The sequence below is a fragment of the Lissotriton vulgaris genome, chromosome 5 (assembly GCF_964263255.1).
Source record: "Lissotriton vulgaris chromosome 5, aLisVul1.2, whole genome shotgun sequence".
NCBI classification, from domain to species: domain Eukaryota; kingdom Metazoa; phylum Chordata; class Amphibia; order Caudata; family Salamandridae; genus Lissotriton; species Lissotriton vulgaris.
The window spans coordinates 1096645972-1096667681 of record NC_141693.1 but is presented as its reverse complement, the minus strand read 5'-3'; the positions used below and the strand labels follow the sequence as shown (position 1 = coordinate 1096667681).

General features: G+C 48.7%; 1 protein-coding gene across 10 annotated transcripts in view; it reads right to left on the bottom strand.

The window, feature by feature from the left end:
• ADD3 (adducin 3) overlaps positions 1-21710 on the bottom strand; it is a 462930-nt gene that overhangs the window by 88740 nt on the left and 352480 nt on the right. For all 10 annotated transcript variants that reach the window (XM_086922758.1, XM_086922761.1, XM_086922760.1 and 7 more), the window contains one exon: positions 594-851. In XM_086922758.1, the coding sequence (XP_086778884.1) occupies positions 594-851 (258 nt within the window). The remainder of the gene's footprint in view (positions 1-593; positions 852-21710) is intronic.

Here is a 21710-nt window from a genome sequence, read left to right as displayed (position 1 = left end):
TATGCTGAATGTCTGTTCTTTGCCTACAGTTGTGCTCCAAAGGGGAGGTTGATCACGGAATCCTTTTGGCCAAACCCATGTTTTCAGGGTTATCTTTGAAGGACAATCACAGTGGGGATTAAGGCAACATCACCCATCACCTAACCTGTGTAAGCTGCGCCTACTTATGCTCTTTGTAAACATCATGCTGTAATCGGCCGTAACTTAACTTTCTTTTGTGTGTGGTGTGTTTGTTAATGTGGGTGTTAGTTACTATAGTGGTGACTGCATTGATCTTAGTGTAAGTCGATTCTAAGGTCAGGTTTGTGATTTTATCCTCAAGAAAGGGTTTTCATTTGGTGCATAGGTTGGAGTAGATTTGTTTACTACAGTTGTGAGCAGCTCAGGCCTCCACTATCCTGGTACTCTACCTTGCCTAGTGTTACCTGTGCCTTTGTCTCCCTATTCCTGTGTCCATTTTGTTTTACTTTAACACTTGGTGTAATCAAAAGTAATCACTGCTGAACTGAACTTGACAATATCCAAATAAAATGTATAGCATATTTGTGCAAGACTTCACGATAAGGAATTCAAACAGAAATATATTTGCCTACTGTAATTTTAGTCCGTGGACTGGTCTCTCCATTAAAGGATTCCTCAGGTACGTTAACTTTCATGTAGGTATTAGGAGAGTTCAGCCACCGTGTCTTCTCCCGCTGCTGTTTTTGGGCCAGGAACTTAAGTGGTGAACGAGGCATACCATCGTCTTCAAAAGAAAAGGCAGTCACTGTGGCTGGAATCTCCACATCGCTTTTATGACGAGGCTTCTCTTTGGTTAGCTGTTGTCTGTATGCATACCCAGTTCTATAGCCCTGCAAAGTGAAAATACAATTTATAATGCATTTCAAAATAACAGCAAAGAGAAACAAATCCACTCTCTCGAATTCAAAGCAACCAGGAAAGAAAGGTTAGTCTCCTGCATTTAATCTACTGTTGCTCAATAGGCTCTACTTGATTCTAATCTCGAAAAAACCTTGTAGCAACACTGGAATATATAACCACTTAACTTAATCTTACTTAAACAACAAAAAAAAGAAAAGTACAAGCCTTACCAGGGCATAGCTGCGGAGCTGCTGAGCTGTCTACCTATTGGGTGCCATTCTATCCTCATTCTTTCCAGAAACAAGTTTATCTGAAATACTTCTGCAGTTTGGCATATGTTTGGCAACGTAATAATTTCCTGTGCAACATCTTGCCACCTAGTGTTTGCATTTGGAATGTAAGCAATTTCTCAACATAAAGTAGGTGTCAATCATGGGAAGGATTTTAATGAACGTTTGTAACAACTAGATGCAAGCAGGGTGCCCCACATTTCCACTAGTTTCAGTATAAACGGTACACAAAATATTTAGAAAGGAATGTCAGTACTGTAACCTTTTCACTGCAGATGTGATTTGTGCACCAATGTCTCCCAGAGGCTTTTTTTTAAGTGTTTGCTTTTTGAGCATGTTATAATCTGGTCTTGTTGTGCACCCATGCAAACTGCAGCTTTTTTTTCTCAGATATTTAGGCTTAATAATGGTGAGACCTCCATATCAGCATACTTGCTCACGGGTGACCGTGAGCAAGTTAACAGGAGTTAACGAAACGCGTCGGTTTGTTGGTTGAGATCTGGAAGTTGCTATACTGAAAGAATAAAGAAGCAGAGATGACGGATATTCCTGCGAGTGCGCGTTTCATTACCTTCTTCGTGAAAGAAGGTGTGGATGCATATATATATATATATATATATATATATATATATATATATATATATATATATATATATATATATATATATATATATATATATATATATTCGTTCCAGTTCCAATTCTTATGATGGAAATTGGATCCCAACACCAGAGTATGACTGATAAATGATTTTCTTTTTGCACTTTTATTTCATCCGCGGTAACGTGTTTGGGCATTACTAACTTGGTCACACACGGAATGTTATCGGATCATGGTTTTTAAAATCCCGGAACCTCCGGTAACGTGATCAACAATACCAGCGCCAAGTGAAAACAGACTTCCACTTGATATTTCACCTGGTGATTTTTTACAATTCATCAAACACCCTAATGTAAAGAAGTCACAAAATTAAATAGATTTTGTTTACAGAACGGAAAGATTACAATCATGATTTCTGAGAAATTAAATATCTCCTGAAGTATTTGGGCATCAAATATTTTCAATTTTGATGAGGATTTTGGTTATCCAACAACAAAGTGAAAATGCAAAATGGGATTTAAACAGGTTATAATCCCTACTTGCGGTCTTTCTAAAGTATAAATCACATCTCTGAATATATTCACTCCTTTCATTTCAAATCAGAGGTCATGTGCAAAAATGGATTCTGAACAGGCAGAGTAAAAAGTGTAAGTGCATTATTTTTCCTTTTATCTAATCTTCAAGAGAATAAATATTAGCCAAGTGGCTTGTATGAAAAGTGCAGGTGGATATTCCACTTCAACAATTATTTATGCAATTAGATTGCGGTTCTAAATACAATTCATTCTGTGACATGAAGCTTCATTATTCATCCAAATTTTCTCTCAGAGAATAGTTAAACTTGCTTTTGTACTGGACTAAGTCATAGATTTATAAATTTCAAACTACTGTCAAAACCATTTCATTACGTCTTTACTAATAACACGAGGTTCCTTAATCAAATTAAAACTCATCTAAAAATGGAGAGCATATCATATGGATGTCTAAGTTCCTAAGTGCACAAATAAGTCTTCTTCTGAGTTGAGACCAAATGGGATTTTGGTATTAAACAGTAAGATATATTTTGACTAACTGTTGCAGCCTTAGTTCCCGGTTCCCACCTCTTCTACTCTTGGCTACCTGTCAATTGCAAACTATACGGGGTCATCCAAATTACCCCCATGTACTCAATGTACATGCCTTGCTACAGGGGAGCTTTTGTAATTGTTTTTCACTGCTCTCATATGTTGCAATATCCGCACATGTACCATATGAATTGTACAGCCCACATAGGCCTTAGGACATGTACATTGCAACATGTAAACAACATAATCACTTCTGCAGATAAGGAAAATTCTTATATTCCATAGGCTTCTTAATAGGGGGGATGTAATCTGCTTAATATTTCACCCTATCTTGCATGCCCTACATTTAGCAGACTAAAAAAAGCCAGTGCTGGTCCTCGAACATCCTTCCGCGCCACCTATTTCAGGAATTCTTTTAACATGACCCTGCCTCAGGGACCTAGTTTTTCTGTAAGTGATTAATGGCTTGCGGGAGATAAGACCCCTCAATGTTGGGTCCCTCTTCACCCGGTGCCAATGCCTAATCAAGCACTCTCTCTCCCTGCTGTGGTAGGCATTGTAGGTAGTGATCATACGTGTATCATTCTTAGTTCTCTTCACCTCCCATTTCCTTTTTCACTTGGATGCAGTAAGGTTGTTCTCTTGATTTTATTCACTTTGGTTAGTGCCCGGTTGAGTACCTGTGTGTTATAGCCTCTCTGCTTGACAGAATGCTATTTTTGAGTTTCGTGGGTGGGCACTCCTAGCATGTAAAATGGAGTTCCCAGCCGTGGGCTTCCTGTAAGTGCGTGTATGTAGTGAGCTGTCCTTAACATGGTCCACTAAATCTAGAAAACGTACCTGCAATTCGCTAATGGTGACAGTAAAGGCCGAATTCAAAGAATTGCTGTTTAGTATTAAATCAGTTTTGTTGACAGAATAAAGACAGTGAACAAATTGAGTCGCCTACAACCCAGCAGGCTGCAGATAAAATTTCAGTTGTACAAGGAAGTCGAAGCGGAGTTTAGTACTGTCAAATATTACACACAGCTAGCCGCCTACAACCCAGCAGGCCGGGCGCGTCTTAAGAGACGGTAACTGGTAGACAATGCTGTGGGCAATCGCCCAAGGAAATTGTAGGGCAAAAGATCACAGGCACCATAGGGCAACCCTCGAGGCAATAGACTCATTGAGGAATGTCAAATTTCAGCATGGAATGGAACCAAAATGATGTAGAACAGTAAAGGTATCATAACAAAACCCTCACCCTGCCCCACCAAGTCTCCTCAGTGAGCCACTCAAAAAAAGGAAGAAAAGAAAAGGGGAAAAGAAAAAGAAGCAATATTAAGTCCAGGCACTCGGTATGCTGCGGCAAAGTCACTAGGGGAGGGGGCGATGTCATATATACTTATGGGATATTAGATGCGACTTCAGGAATCAATTTGAGGATGCGGAGATATTGTGGGCAAGTCAGTACCCGAAATTCTGTGGAAAGAATAGTCGAGAAAGGAGCCCTATTTGGAGTAATCTGCAGTCATCCCCTCGGTTGCCATTGAGAGTTTCTACATTGCTAAAAGGTTCCATAGCCGATGTACCCAATGTATGTGTTCCAGAGTCGTGTCTGACTTCCACCGCGCTAGTATAACTGTGTGCAGCGTTTAATGCAAGAGCCATTTGCCTCCCCTTAAGCGAGCGCAGAGGCAAAGATATTGCGTTAGGAAGGCCTAGAAGAGTGTACGCAGGGTGCTAAGGTATGAAGGTGTTGAATGCCCTGTCGATCTCATTGAGCATCTGGTCCCAATAGCAGGTTGGTTTGCGGCAATGCCAGAGTAGGTGGAGGAGAGTCCCTGGGTTACCACATCCTCTCAAACAGAGGCCATCACACGGACTTTGCCATTTGAAGACCCTATCAGGAGTATAGTACCAGTATGTTGCGATCTTGAAGGCCATTTCCGTGTGACTTGAGTGGTAAGTAGTGTGGTGAACCTAATAAAAAACATATTCCCACTCCTTGTCCGATAGAGTGCGGCCTAGTTCTGTCTCCCAGCGTTTCTGTCCAGCGGTGCGCAGCTTGGGAAGGGCAGTAGTGAGGAAGGTAGAAATTTCCGATACAAGGCGTTTATAATCTTTTTTGCTAATGACCCATTTCTCAAACGGCAGCATCGGGCGGAATGCCTGGGCGTCTCGGGCCCAGATATCCAGTGTATCATCTGGGAGCGCAGATAAAAATCGGTGGCAGGCAGATTATAGTCTGATCGGAGTTCCTTCAAAGAGATCAGGCTCCGAAGGTCGAAGAGATGGCCTAGGCGTTTACAACCTCTCTCAATACAGCGCGCGGCCACCCAGTTATTATAAAAGCGGGGTTCATGAAAAGCAGGGTGAAAGGGGAGGGAAAGGTGGACAGATTAGCCCCTCTGGGAAACCCTGTCCCAGGCGAGCATCGTGGGACACGTAACAGGAGAGGAGTATAAGCCCCATGCTCAAGCAGGTCAGGGCATCCAGGCATCTCGCCAAATGTGATGGCCCTCTACGGACTGGTCCATGCACCCAGTATTTCTAAGTCATGGGGCGATTCCACTCCACCAAATAACGCAGATGGGAGGCGTAGAAATATCGAGTAGTATCAGGGATGGCCAGGCCTCCGGTTTACTTAGGTTGTTGAAGCTGTGTTTTCCGTAACCGGGGTGCAGTCTTGCCTTGGACGAACCCTCCAATTGCGGATTGTATCTGCTGAAGGGCATGCAATGAGGGTTTAAGTGGCAGGGTTTTAAATAGATAAAGTGCAAAGGAATTGGCGCCTCCAAGGAGTCTGCTTTGCCTGAAGGCAGGGGCGTTACTGCTGTCTCTCCGAGATAGGGATCTGGGTGAAAAGAGGGATCTGGCGAGTAAAGTGAGCTATAAAAAGAAAGAAAGGCCGATACTATATGGGGGTCACCAGATAGAGATTGACCAGCTTCATCTTGGAGCGTTGAGACAGAGTGTGCTTCTTGCTGGATGCGCAGGCAGTGCGCCAACATGCGGCCTCCTTTGTTGGAGCCCAGAAAGTATTTATGTTTCAGATGCACCGCGGCATGTTCGGCGCGGTCAAGATCGAGGCGACGGAGTTGGAGGCGTTCTCTCTCCAGGTGTCGCCATATGCGGGGTGCGCCCGTATGCTTATGTATGGCCTCCAGTTCTTTGACCGTAGCTTCCAGATATGCGCGCTTCGTTTGCCTGGTCTTTTTGTCATAGGCTGCTTTAGCTATGAGAGCCACACGTGTAACTAATTTGAGCACCTCCCATACCGAGGAGAGTGGTGTGTGTCCCCCTGTTATTAATTGCAATATAATCAGTAATGCAGCACTTAATGTCCGCAACTACATCTGGAGACCTAAGCAAGGAGTCTCGCAGGCGCCATCGCAAAGCAGAGGAAAACGCTCAGAAGGGAAGCGCAAAGACAGGGTTACGAGTGCATGATCAGGGAGGGCCCTCGCCTCGATAGTAGCTCATGTGACTAAGGTCCAGGCAGTTGAGGTGACTAGAAAGTGTCAAGCCGGGCATATGTTTTGTGTGCGGCCAAATAGTAAGAATAGTCCCGATCAGTCGTGTGCAGACAGAGTCAGGCATCCCTAATCCCATCATCGTGCAGCCAGTCCTCACCTATTGCTGAGAGGGCGTCAGCGCCCCCAGTACGAGAACCAGAACGATCTAGACCCCTCTTCATCACTTGATTGAGGTCACCTTCCACCACCACCACAGGGTCAGGAGAGTGCAGCACTTGCTCTTTCCCCTGTTTATAGCGGACCTACCCCGGAATTTAAGAGAGGTCACAGGGGCTAGTCCAAAGCTAGGAGGAAATCACATATCTTGTCTGCTATACGCAGACGATCTGGTGATTATGTACCAGACAGAGAGGTCTGAAGAGGAAATTAAACCTGTTCTATAAATACTGTTTACTGTTTACTGAAAAACGAGTAACTGGATTGACCACAAAAGTAACTGGATCGAACAGCAACATCGATATAACACACTTACCTGTGGCACTGGCGGCTGGGACCCCTGCTACTGACGCCGGAGCATCGGCGGAGCACGGGACGGCGGGGGAGAGCCTGCTGTGGATGCTGCGTTCGCCGAGACGGCTGCTGGCGGCGGGTGTCCGGGTGGCTGCGGGTGTCAGAGACGCACTGCCGTCTGGGGCCCCAACGCTGCCGTGGCTGTCTGCTGCGATCGCCGGTCACTGGCGGTCATCGGATCTCCTCCGGTTTCCCCTGTCAGCGGTCTGGAAACTGCCTGGACTGCCTGCCGGTGTTGCTGTCACTGCCGTGCTGCCTGTGGGCACTGTGGAGGCGCTGTAGTCGAAGCGCTATAGCCGGGGCTGCCGACACTGCCATGCAGCATATGGGCACTGAGGAGGCGCTGTAGTCGAAGCGCTGTAGCCGGGGCTGCGGTCACTGCCATGGAGCATATGGACACTGAGGAAGCGCTATAGTCGGGGGCCCTGACAGCAGTACGGAGCAAAGCGACGGGCCGACCCTCCTGTGGAGAGAGCCGACGTGGGAGAGTGAGCGCTGCAGAGGCACCGGAGGTTTGGTCGCAGCACTGGAGCACCGTACCCCGGTCTGCGCGACTCACAACGGAGGTGCATCTGGTGCACGTTGTGGGTGCCTGCGACCTGGTGAGCCAAGGGGGAGCACTGGTGACCTGCTGCCGAGATGGGCTCTGCGTCCCCCCCCCCCCCCATAACATCGTTGGAGAGGCCGGGCGGAAGCCGAATCAAGCAGAGGAGAGTAAGCGCGGATCGAATCGACACAGCGCAGGCTTCGAGGGCGACCCCAAACCGCCCCCCCCCCCCCCCCCCCCGGGGAGACTCTCCTGAATCGCGGGGCATACGTTTCTGCCGGATGCCGCCCCCCCCCCAAGGATCAGCGAGAACTGAGACTGCCCCCCCAGCTGCCCACCTCTACACTGGCGAGCTGGACATTACAGGGCGCCCCCAGTGTGCCCTGCCTGCGTGATCGAGTGTTTGAACAGCCTCAGTGCAGCCTGACAACCATGATGCCCTGAAGGTATTTCCAAGCATACTTTTTAATTTTTATCTCTAACATACTGGCTGTGCATTCTCTGCTCTGAATCCTATAGAGTTAGCTGCTTGCAAATTATCCTCGTGGCATGGTGGTCTTTTTCACTCTTCTCACTCTCCATTACCTAAAATGGCGGGGGCCATATACCGGAGCCATAAATCGCCTCCACTGCCCACCAGATGACCATGAGGCTACATACCAACGTGGTCACAGGTCACCAAAACAGAGATAAGTCTCTCCTCGCCTCCAAGCAGCATAGAAGCTAATCTCTCTCCTCCCCACCAAACAACACAGAAGACGGACTAACTCGACCCGCCCCAGAGCAGAAAGGGAAACTATCTCTCTAAGGCACATCAACAACAGAGAAAGGACTACTACTCTTGGCTCCCTATATGCTAGTTTGGTGGCCATCTTTGACTAGTCCTCCACTGGGGCGGCCATCTTAGACTAGTCATCACCACCAACTGCCTATACCGTAGACTACTTAGACTTACAGCCCTGCAACCTCACACACTCACCCACGTACACCCCCCGTCTTCTTCCCATGCCTCTTCCACCATGGAACGCATAGGCGAGCACACGTACAAAATCAACTACCCACCCGAGCTCTCCAAAAAAAACGCCAAACGCTACAAACACAACCTCCTGAAGGCACACCCTGAAACCCCGTTTGTGGACACCTACTTTTCACTGATCAATGGAGCCACAAGCACCGATATCATCTTCTACACTCTGCGTAGAGCACAGTGGAGGAAAGCGCTCCTCTCCATTCTCACGATCTCCACCACTAGTAAATCCGCTCATGGCCTAACGCTTTCTATCACACCATCCCAAGTTTTCCCAGGCAGAGCCACCATCACCATCTACAACAATGGGACCATACTATTCCAAGCCACTGATAGGAACCTCGCCCGACTAGACAACCTGTTCCCCACCTTCTTAGAACACATCGCCAAACTGCGAACCTCCACTCCGAACACATCAAGCTACACAACACCCCCCAATCCCCAATCTAACTTACCTTACCCATCACAACAGCAGATTGTCACACAGCTCCCCAATCCCCCCAGCGCTATAGTCAGTCACACACCCGACGTAGCCCTCCTCACCCCTCATTCACTGACGAAGATCTCTCCCCCTCATACCTCCTCCATACCCCCACCCTCCCTTCCCCCCACCTCACACCTCCTACGAGTCTCGCTGAACCCACCACCGCCCGGAGCTTATCTCCCCCCCCCGCGGCAGATCCATCTCCCGCCCTATCGCCTCCCCCACCCTCACTCCCCATTTCCCCACCCTCCCAACTAGACCCACAGAACGCACCACCTCCCTTACCTTAACTTCCCCCCCCTCTCTCCCCCCAATTCTCAGCCCCCACTACCCTCCTGCCACCCCTATCGTCTTCAGCCGTCACTCATCCCTCAACTCACCGGCGCAGCCTCCCACCGACGTCCCCACCTATGCCTCCCACCATCCCCCTACATCACCAACACCCCTCGCCCACAAACTCTCTCACCCAACGAATGCCACCCCACTCTCCATTACCGCAGAGCCCCCCACGAATGCTTGCATATCCCCCCCGTATCCAGTTCGCTCTCCAGCACCGACGTCCCCACCTATGCCTCCCACCCTCCCCCTACATCACCCACACCCCTCGCCCACAAACTCTCCCACAAACTCGCCCAACGAATGCCACCCCACTCTCTATTACCACAGAGCCCCCCACGAACACTCGCATGTCCCCCCCTCTCCGTATCCAGTTCGCTCTCCAGCTCCCGACTCAACCACTCACCCACGGCTCTCATCACCAACACCATCCCCAATCCACCTCTGGACATGATACTATCCACCCTCCTACAAGTCAAAGAAGATCTCCATACCATCAAAGAACTTCTTTACACACACCCCAGACATCCCCGACCTACCACCGCCACCTCCTTACCCAACAAACCCCCCACCCTCCCCACAGACCCTCGCATCCAACTCTCCCCGCGTTGGCCCACTATCCCCGCTCGCAATCACACCCTCTGCCCCCGTCGCGCCCTCAACTCCCTGACGGACCACGACTTATGCACCCTCCTTCGCTCTTTTGGCCCAGGTCCTGTAAAACACACAACCATCACACACCTTCCCATACCCACAATTCTTTCTAATCCCCTTAGGCCCCCAACTCTTAGCAACAGAAGCTCCGTCCCCAACAATCTCAGAAAAGTCCCCCTCTCTCTAGAACACTCGACCACCCCTCTCACCCCCAGACTCAAATGCATCCTTCTCAACTGCAGATCGGTCCAGAGACACTCCTCTGACATCGCGGATCTCGTCACAACAATGGATCTTGACCTAGCCATCCTGACTGAAACGTGGCTAACTGAAGCTTCTACACCTATAATGGACATACTAGTCCCCCCCCCCCCCCAATTACCACATCATTAAACACGACAGGGCCGGCAAGACAGGCGGGGGGAATCGCATGCATTTTTAGGAGCAACCTCTCCGTGACTAAAGTCACCTCCCCCTCCCTCACTTCCTGTGAACTCTTTTGCCTCGATATCTCCAGTGAGGGCAAACCAGTATGTGCTTTACATCTCATCTACCATCCGCCTGGGGACAACCTCACCTTCACCCAACAACTCATGGACACGATCACATCCAACGCCGTTCGGCAGATCACTCAAATCTACCTGGGTGACTTTAATCTCCACTGGAACGAGCAGAAAGACGCAGTGGTGAATAGTCTCAAAACTTTCCTTAATGCGCTTGACCTCACCCAAATATGGAACAGCCCAACACATGACAAAGGCTCGATACTCGATCTCATCATCGCTAAAGAGGACACTACCCAACTGGGAGCGATCCAACCCTGTGACTGGTCAGACCACCACATTATCACCTTCTTTATCAACGAAAAAGTTAAACCTAACCCGGCTCAACCCACCAAATCCAAGATCTGGAAAAGGGACATGAAGAATCTTAACCCCAACTTCCTGCCTCCCCACACCCGGAGTCTCCTCCTTCCCCCCTCGGGCGCCTCTGACGTTCAATCCCTGACCGACCTCTACCTCGACTCTATGAACTCAATAATCAACGAAGCCGCCCCACTGCAACTGAAGAGAGTCTCCACCAAGAACTCGAACCCCTGGTATGACGGCAGACTCAATGAAGACAGGCGTGCTATGCGAATGGCAGAGCGCACCTGGAGATCTGACCCCTCATCACTGCATCCCATAACGCTTAAGAACAAGAGAAATGCATACTTTAGGAAAATCAAGCGCGCAAAATCTGACTTCTTTAGCCTCCAGCTGGACCAAGCAAAAAACCGACCAAGAAAACTGTTCGAACTAGTCAAAACTCAAACCAAGACTCAACCCCTACAATCAAGCAGCACAACAAGCGACATCCCACACTGTGAAGACTTTTCTGCCTTCTTTAAGCTAAAGACCGACAGCATAAGAGGTGACCTCCTCGATGTAAGCCGATATCCAAGCCACATCAGAATATCTAACACTCAACCCAAAAATAACGCATCATGGACGTCCTTCGACACCTACTCTGAAGAAGCAATACACAAACTGCTCGGCGCCTTGAAGCCCTCTAATCACCTCACAGACCCCCTACCTGCTTCATCCCCCTGCTCCTCCCACTCTGGACTAAAATCATTAACAGCTCCCTTCAACAAGGTCTCATCCCAGACTTCCTCAAAGTGGGGCAAGTCACGCCTATACTCAAGAAACCTACAGCTGACCCGTCTGACCTAAACAATTACCACCCTATCACCAATATCCCCACCTTGGCCAAACTGCTGGAGAAATGTGTACAACTCCAACTAACAAAACACATTGACCAGTTTGACCTCCTCAACCCTCATCAATCAGGCTTCCGAGCGAAACAGCACGGAAACGGCTATGACGCACATAATTGATGACGCACTCCAAATCCTCGATCGCAATGATTCCTGCCTCCTCATCCTTCTTGATCTCTCCTCAGCATTTGACACGGTCAAACATGAGAACCTACTGGAGCTGCTAAACACTAGAATGGGTTTATCCGGGACTGTTCTCAAATGGTTCACTTCATTCCTACATAACAGGTCTCAAAAGTTCAAGATCAACAATGTGCTGTCCTCACCTGTGCCAGTAGATTTAGGCGTCCCACAAGGATCTTCCCTCTCCCCCACATTGTTCAACCTAGTCCTGGAATCACTCGCTACCTTGCTCCAAGCATCCAATATATACTTCCATATGTACGCCGATGACACTCAACTGTACCTAAAGCTACAATCCCCGGAAGATTTCAAACTTTCGAACTCCACACTTAGAAACACCCAATCGTGGCTGGCCGATAATCACCTCAAATTAAATGCTCTGAAAACTGAGTTCCTTCTGATCTCACCTCCTGCCAAAAAAAACACCACCCAAACCTGGCTCAATCACCTAACAGCACTCAATGTCCAACCCACCATCGTGGATTCTGCGAAATCCTTAGGCATCACAATTGACGCCAAGCTCAACATGCAACAGCACATAGGCAAAGGAGCTAATTTCCAAATCAACACATTGAGGAAACTTAAACCCTTCTTCCCAGCCAAGGACTTCCAAACTGCTGTACAAGCCCTAGTCATCCCCCGCATAGACTATGTCATTGTGGCCCTCAGCGGACTCCCTCTATCAACAACCGCACCCCTAAGAGCCTCCTTGAACGCTGCCGCGAGACTCATTACTGGCTCAAGAAAACACTCGCATATATCCCCTGACTTAAAATCCCTGAAATGGCTGCCTTTTGAAGCCAGAATACAGCTGAAAATTGCAGTTATGACACACTCGGCCTTACACCACAAGGCACCCAACTACCTCACTCAAAAGTTGACTATATCAGGAGGCGCGAGATCCAATAGAAGCTCAAAAAGTCTACTCCTGAAACCTCGTAGATTCCGGAAGGAAAAAACATACAAACGCTTCTTCTCAGGAATGGCACCCAGGATTTGGAATGCACTCCCTACGGAAAGCAGGCTTATCTCCTCCACTGCATTCTTCAAGAAAGAGGTGAAAGCCATCCTTATGGCCAAGTTCACCTGAACTTTATTGTTGTTGGATCAGAGGCTTTGCACCGCCTTTATATCTTTGGATGCCTGATTGTCCATTGGTATTATATTTGTACATGATTGCGATCCTATTATGCTACCGCATACTACCGACTACTATATTGTACCCATTAGTTTGTTGAATCACCCTCCCGATGCCCCTACCCCTTGTTCCCTGTAATTCTAAGAAAGTGGTATAAGCCATCCCTATAGCCAAAGTTCACCTGAACTCTACTGTAGTTGGACCAAAGACTTTGCGCCGTCTTATACTACTGGTTACTTGATTGTTTATTGTACGTTTATTGGTATCTTATTGGTATTTTATCTGTACATGACTGTTTATTGGTATTTTATCTGTACACAACTGCTATTCTATTATGCTACTGACTATTATACTGTACCTAATAGTCTGTTTAGTCACCCTCCTGTTGCCCCTGCCCCCTATTTCTGTTAAGCGCTCTGATATCTACAAAGATCTTGTTCGCGCTATATAAAACTTTAAATAAATAAATAAATAAATAAAAATTTGTAGTGAACATGGGGAAGACCAAAATATTATGCTTCAGTAAAAGTAAGACCCGGTTCCCTTGGCATCTAGGCACAGAATTACTCGAGAAGGTAACAGAATATAGATATTTGGGAATATGGTTCACGAGTAATCTGAATTGGACCACCCATCTGGAAGCATTAAAAATGAGGGCAACGGCTTCTATGAAGGGCTTAAAGAGAATTAATAGCTTCTATGGAGAAATGTCAGACGGGCCGGTTATAAAGGCCTACCTAGCAATGATCCCTCGCAATTTCAATATGAATCAGAGGTTCTCTTCTTAAGCGGGAAAAAATGTTGGGATAAAGAGGAGGGTATGATCCTGAAAAGCTTGTTTTCGCTGCCAAAATCATCAATGGTACAAGCAGCAAGATTAGAGTTGGGATTTACCTCTTGGGCAATTACCACTAGGATGGCCCTAATACGTTTTTGGCAGCGTCTAGGGACTGGGGAGCTCCCACAAAAAATCTCACAATGGTGTGGAGAAGAAATTGCCTCTAGTGAGTTATCCTGGGCAAAAGAAACAAGAGCCTCATTAAAATCAGAATATGGAGTGCTGGGAGTTAGGACACGCCATAATAGGCAAAAAAGAACTACGGTCATTTGGAGCCGACGTGTCCCATATATGCTATCAAGAGTATCTCCGGCAGAAAACATTGATGTCCCATATGACCCAAGCATGGGCTTCAGAAGACCAACCGTATCCTTATTTAGACAGGTTACCGAATCATCGTCTAAGACGAGAGGTATTAAAAATGAGAATGGGAATAAATCCCTGTTACGTAAATAATAGGGTCAAAAACCTCATGATAAATAGTGATGGTAACTGCACTTGTATGCTAGGTACCTCCTGTGACATTATACATATTTTATTAGACTGTAGGATGGTTCTTGATACGAAAGGAGATTTTTTGCCCGATATTTTAAAAATACAGGATTATGAATAGGAAGCAAGCTGCTAACCTCCTAGTGGGAATGACAATTTTGGATATAGCCTGTGCTTTGGGGAAATACATGTATTTACAACAAGGGGTGGTGAGGGACAGAGTCTCTGAATAAAGCAGAAAGCTCTCACCCAGTCAAGAGATCAGGGCTAGATCCAACACCGTTTTTTAGCTCACTGCACCATCCCAGTTTCAGAACCTGGCTGTATGCAAATTAGTCTGTTCCTGTCCCAGTGCATGATGGGAACAGGGCAAACCAAACTACAAAAGCCAATTCTTACACTGGGAAGGAAACAAGCTCCCGGGGACCGGTTTCTGGCATTACAGCCGTCTTCGGCCCGGTTTGCTTGAATCCTGATGGTGCAATGAGCAAGGGTCTCACATCTGAGAATACCCTTCCACGCTTAGGGTGGACAAAAATATTTACAACAAGGGGTGGTGAGGGACAGAGTCTCTGAATAAAGCAGAAAGCTCTCACCCAGTCAAGAGATCAGGGCTAGATCCAACACCGTTTTTTAGCTCACTGCACCATCCCAGTTTCAGAACCTGGCTGTATGCAAATTAGTCTGTTCCTGTCCCAGTGCATGATGGGAACAGGGCAAACCAAACTACAAAAGCCAATTCTTACACTGGGAAGGAAACAAGCTCCCGGGGACCGGTTTCTGGCATTACAGCCGTCTTCGGCCCGGTTTGCTTGAATCCTGATGGTGCAATGAGCAAGGGTCTCACATCTGAGAATACCCTTCCACGCTTAGGGTGGACAAAAATATTTACAACAAGGGGTGGTGAGGGACAGAGTCTCTGAATAAAGCAGAAAGCCGGGCCGAAGAGGCTGAAATGCCAGAAACCGGTCCCCGGTAGCTTGTCTCCTTTCTGGTAAAGAATTGGCTTGGTAGTTTAGTCTGCCCTGTTCCCATGATGCACTGGGCCAGGGACAGACTGATTTGCATATAGCCAGGTTCTGAGCTGGGATGGGGCAGTGAGATAAATAACGGTGATGGATCAAGCCCTGATCTTTGGACTGGGTAAGAGTGGTCTGCTCAATTCAGACACTCTGTTCATCACCACCCCCTTTTGTAAATCGATTGGGGAAATACATGAGCAGAGTTAGGATGTTTCTCCACTGTACAGAGTTATAGGTGCAAGTAACCCCCCTAATATAAAACGAGATTGCATTTTAATAGTAATGTATGTATTGTGTTTGGAAGGTTTGGTTATATATGTCTAATTCAGTGTGATTTTATAACTCAGGAGGATATTGATTAATAACAAAAGGAGTCGTGTTATCCTCCAGGAAATGACTATGCGTTGCATTTTTATAATTGTTTTATATTATGTGTTTTTATAAAATGTAAAGTGTATACTTTTATGGTTGTAACAAACCAAATAAAGTTTTAATGACTAATGACTAATGAGTGCAGCACTTCGGCGAAGGCCTCTATTAAGAATTTCTCTGGGCGTTCATTAGGGGAGTAAATGGAAGCAATAGTGCAGAAGGAGGAGCCGAGTTGGAGGCGCAAGGCAAAAAGACGTCCTTTAATCTCCACGATGAGCCCGATTACTGAACCCCTAAAGTGCTACTAGAAAGGCCATTCCTCCCGCTTGCGGGTCATAGAGGACCAATACTGATGATGGAAGTGCCTGTGTCGTATGCAGTGGGTGTCTGATAATGCAAATGCTACTTACCAGTATGCATCTGTTCTTGGCATGTAGGGCTGCTGACATTCATATCTGTGCATAGATCGCCGCCTAGTGTTGGGTCCGGATGATTGCACATTGTTGTCCTGGAAGAGTCTTCGAAGTATCACGAGATAGGTGGCTCCTCCCCTGGACTACAGTGCGCATGGGCATCGACTCCATCCCCAGATTGTTTTTAGCCATTGTGGCCAAGATGGAGTGAAACTTAGTGAGTGATGACCATGCTATGAGTATATATGTGAATACTGCAGCTGCTACAGGCGCCGGGGAGGAGGGCGGGCGATATGAATGTCAGCAGCCCTACATGCCAAGAACAGATGCATACTGGTAAGTAGCATTTGCAGTTCGAGGCATGTGGGCTGCTGAATTCATATCTGTGCATAGAATACATAGCAGTCCCTCCATTAGCGGCGGCCGCCCGTGCCAGCTGCAGCAGTTTGGAAAAGTGTCTTGAGAACAGCCTGCCCTACAGCTGCCTGCTGTTTGGAGTGCACGTCTACGCAGTAATGCTTAGTGAATGTGTGTGTATGTGGCTGCTCTACATATGTCCTCTAAGGGAATGTTTCCAAGGAAAGCCATAGAGGCCCCCAACTTTCTGGTGGAGTGGGCTCTGGGTGGAATGGTAAGCGTGCGTTTTGCCTTTGCATAGCAGATTTGAATACATTTCACGATCCACCAAGCAAGGCCAGCCTTGGAAATAGGGTTACCTTTGTGATGTGGCGCAAAGGCGACAAAAAGCTGCTTAGTCTTTCTAAAATCCTTGGTCCTATCAATGTAATACATGAGGGCCCGTTTAACATCAAGGGTGTGGAGTATCCGCTCCGCCAGTGACTCGGGATTTTGAAAGAAAACCGGCAACTCAATGGTTTGGTTGATGTGGAACTGAGACACAACCTTGGGTAGAAATTTAGGGTTAGTGCGGAGCACTACCCTGTTTGAATGAATTTGGAAGAAAGGCTCTTGTATTGTGAGGGCTTGCAGTTCACTAACCCTCCTTAGCGACGTAATTGCTACAAGGAAAGCCACTTTCCACGTCAAGAACTGAATCTCGCAGGAATGTAGTGGCTCAAATGGAGGACCCATCAGTCTTGTAAGAACCACATTCAGGTTCCATTCAGGAGCTGGTGGAGTCCGTGGCGGAATGACTCTTTTGAGGCCTTCCAGAAATGCTTTGATGGCAGGCACCTTGAAAAGTGAAAGGTGCTGTCTATTTTGGAGGTATGCGGCCATCGCAGACAGGTGAATGCGAATGGAAGTATAGGCCAGATTACACTTGTATAGATGGAACAGGTAACAGATGATGTTCTGAATAGAAGCATCCAGCGGATCAATGTTGTGGTTTGCACAATAGATGACAAACCGCTTCCATTTTGCCGCATAGCAGGCTCTAGTAGTGGGCTTCCTAGCCTCCCGAATGATGTCCATGCAATTGGGAGGAAGATTGAGGTAGCCAAACTCTAGGACTTCAGGAGCCAGATCGCCAGGTTGAGCTGTTGCGGATCTGGGTGCTGAATGTTGCCATGGCTCTGCGTCAGAAGGCTGGGTGTGAGATGTAGCCTTTGATGCGGTACCACGGACAGTTCCAGAAACGTGGTGTACCATGGTGGGCGAGCCCACGTTGGAGCAACTAGGATGAGAGTCATGGAGTGTTGCCTGAGTTTGCGTGCCACCAGCGGAATCAGAGGTGCTGGGGGAAAAGCGTACGTAAATTTGCCTGACCAGTTCATCCATATCGCATTGCCCTGCGACTGTGGGTGTGGGAACCTGGCGGCGAAGCTTTGGCATTTTGCGTTCTCCCTTGTGGCGAACAGGTCTATTTCCGGATGACCCTACCTTTGGAAGTACGGTTGGAGTACAGATGGATGTATCGCCCACTCGTGCATTTGGTGGCTGTGCCTGCTGAGCAGGTCCGCCATCTGGTTGTCCTTGCCTGGGAGATGCTCTGCCATGAGGAAGATGTTCCTCTGAATGGCCCACTTCCACATGCTCTGAGCCAGATGAGACAGCTGCGGAGAGTGTGTGCCTCCCTGCTTTTGAATGTAGTACATCGCCGTCATGTTGTCCGTCCAAATCAACACGACCTTGTTGCACAGATGTACTTTGAAGGCTTTTAGTGCCATGAAGATCGCCATCAGTTCTAGAACATTGATGTGCATCTTCTTCTGTTGCTGCGTCCATAGTCCTTGCACAGTGTATAGGAGTACATGCGCTCCCCATCCCTGGAGAGAAGCTTCCGTTGTCAGGATAATCTGTGGCACAGGCTCTTGAAACGGTCGGCCCTTGCAAAGGTTTTGTCGATTCCACCAATGCAGAGAGTTGTATGCCCGACCGCTCACCAACACTAGGTCTTTCAACTGGTTGTGAGCCTGCGTCCACTGACGTGCTAAGCACTCCTGAAGCGGACGCATATGTAGTCTCGCGTGCGGGACAATGGAGAGGCAGGAGGCCATCATGCCTATCAACTGCATGAACACTCTTGCTGGAAGCGAGAGTTGAGGTCTGAATTTTTGGATCAGCGATTGAATGCTGTTGATCCTCACTGAATTCGGCTGTGCTGTAGCCGCCAGAGTGTTTATGGTCGCACCCAGATACTGCTGTATGTGAGCGGGCTGGAGATGGGACTTTGGGTAATTCAGTGAAAACCCCAGATTGTGCAGAAGTTGAATTGTTTGGGACACGTGGTCGGCGCACTGCTGGGCCGACTTCGCTTGAATGAGCCAGTCGTCCAGATAGGGGTAGACGTGAATGTTCTGACGTCTGAGATGCGCCGCCACCGTCGCTAGGCACTTTGTGAAAACCCTGGGTGCCGTGGTGACCCCAAAAGGCAAAACCTTGAACTGGTAGTGTTGGTTTTGTATGGTGAACCTGAGGTATTTTCGGTGTGAAGGATGTAGTGGAATGTGGAAGTACGCATCCTTCAGATCCAGAGTTGCTAGGTAGTCCCCCTGTTGGAGCAGTGGAAGCACCTGCTGCAGCGTGAGCATGTGGAAATGCTCCGATAGGATGTAAAAATTGAGTGGCCTGAGGGATCCGTCCTTCTTTGGAATCAGAAAGTACAGGGAGTAAACTCCCGCACCTCTTTCCTGCAAGGGCACGAGCTCTATTGCCCCTTTTTGCAGCATGACGTTGACTTCGTGCTGCAATAAGTGCAAGTGCTCGCCGGACATAGGACGGCTTTTTGGGGGTATGTTGGGTGGAGTGGATGTGAGCTCCAGACAATAACCGTATTGGATAAGTGTTCTGACCCACCTGTCCGTGGTGATGGACTTCCACATGGGCAGGAACTGCTGGAGTCTCCCCCCGACTGGTGTTGCGTGGTCGGGGGGCAGTGACAAGGCGTCACTGTTTGTTGGTGGCGGAGGACCTGGAGCTGTTGTTCCCACGTCCTCTGCCTTTGACGTTGTTGCCACGGTATCCACCCCGACCTTTGTTGGTATAAGAAGTTTGGGTGTTGCTTTTGTAGAATTGCGTTGACTGTGCTAGTTGACCCCTTGAGGTGCCTCTAGTATTGGAGCGACGAATGGACCCACCCCGAAACTGCTGGGATTGCAAGGCACCCATAGACTTTGCAGTGTCGGTGTCCTTCTTCATCTTCTCGAGGGTGGTATCAACCTCGGGGCCAAACAGGTGGTCTGGGTTGACCGTCTGGTTCAAGATGGTAGTTTGAATGTCCGGCTTGAACCCAGATATCCTCAGCCATGCATGTCTAAGAAGCATAACGCTAGTGTTAATTGCTCGCGAGGCGGTGTCAGCCACGTCTAGAGCACACTTAATGGAAGCATTGGTGATAAGCTTCCCCTCTTGTATCAACATCTCGGCCGCTTCCTTATATTGATCGGGTAAGTGCTGTAAAAGGGTCTCTAGAGTATCATAGTGTACCCTGTCATAACGCGCTAGTAGCGCCTGTGTGTTGGATATGTGCCATATGTTGGCTGCCTGCGCCGCCACCCTCTTTCCAGAAGCCTCAAAGACCTTTGATTCCTTGTCTGGGGGAGGAGCATCACCAGTAGTCTGCGAGTTGGCTCGTTTGCGTGCATTGGAGACAACCAGAGAATCCAGAGGCAACTGTCCTTTAATATAAGTAGGATCAGTGGGCGCTGCCTTGTACTTCTTGTCGATTCGTGGGTTGATGACCCTTGCCCGGGTGGGCTCCTTGAACACCTCAGCCACATGTTTCAACACCCCTTTGAGCATTGGCAGAGTTTTTACAGTCTTTTCAGAGACTGAAAAGGTGTCAAAGAGGAAGTCGACGTCCACTGGGTCAGCATGGAGCTCGACGTCGTGATTGGCTGCTGCTCTCTCGATGAGTGCATTAAAAGCCGCAGAGTCCTCTGTTGGGGAAGTTTTGGCTGAGAAAAGCTGAGGCTCCTGCCCCGAATGCGGGTCCCCAGGATCGCCACCTGCGGACCATGGTTCAGTCACATCCTCAGGGTCAGTGTAGACGGGATAGGTATACTCATCCTCGTCGTCGCCGTCACCTGCCTCGACATGGGAATGAGTGGGTGAAAGTTCGGGAGCCTGTGGTGAAACGGGCTCTATCAAGGAAGAGGCACCAGCAGAGTCCATCTTTCTTTTGAGTGGAATCTTGTAAGGCTCCAATTGTGGTTCAGGGGTGATCTTCCTTTTGAGGAGGGAGAGCCTGCCTGTGTCGGCGTCGATGAAAACTTCTTGACGCTCCTCTTCTGTCAGTTGTCGTTGCCGTGGGCCTGGGACCACCAACGACGGTTTCGGCGTCGAAGACACCTTCCCGGGCACTCCGGTTCCCGATTATGCTGCGAAAGCCTTCGGCGCCGTCTTTGGCGCCGTCTTTGGCGGCAAGGTGAAAAGTATCGGCGTCGGCGCCTTCACCGGTTTCTCCAGGGGCTTTGGCGGCACAGGGTCCTTTGGCTCGACTGCTGCAGCCCCCTCCCTAATACGTTGAAGGGACTCCGTGACCTTTTTAGTGAACGAGGCGAAGGGACGCACCGGCTCGAGAGAGTCTTTTGCAGCTGGTTTCGGGGTGGCGATCGACGATGCGCTCTTCGGAGTCGACGCCGTTGCCCCCTTGGCTTTGTCGAGTGGAAGCGAGGCAGTGAGGGACTTGGGGTCGTCCTGCCACTTCTTCGGGTCGAGAGTGGGCTTCTTATGGTCGTCGACCTGCTTCTTGTGATCGAGTCGACCCTTACTTGCGTCGACCGTCTTCGGCGTCGATGCAGCTGCGTCGGTCCCCTTAACCTTTGGCTTCGATGCAGTAGCCTTCGGGTCGGCCATTTTGGCCTGGCTCTTGAGCTCGACGGCCATTTTAGATTTCTTCGGCGCCGAGGCCTCCGAAGTCTTCGACCCGACCAGCGGGATCCGCGCTTTCGGTTTCGATACGTCTGGCGTTGAGACCGTGGGTTTCACTTTCGGTTTTGGCTGTACCGGGAGTGGCGCTGTATCAATGTCCGTGGCCGGGCCGGAAGGCGGAGACGTGGGACGGTCATCAAGGTTTTGGGTAAGGCCCGAAGGCGATCCCTCGACCTGGGCCTCATAATGGGGGATGGCCCCGGAGTCAGTCCGAGGAAGCTCCTCGTCCGAGCTATCCTCTACGGTGGCAAGGTCCCCGTCGTC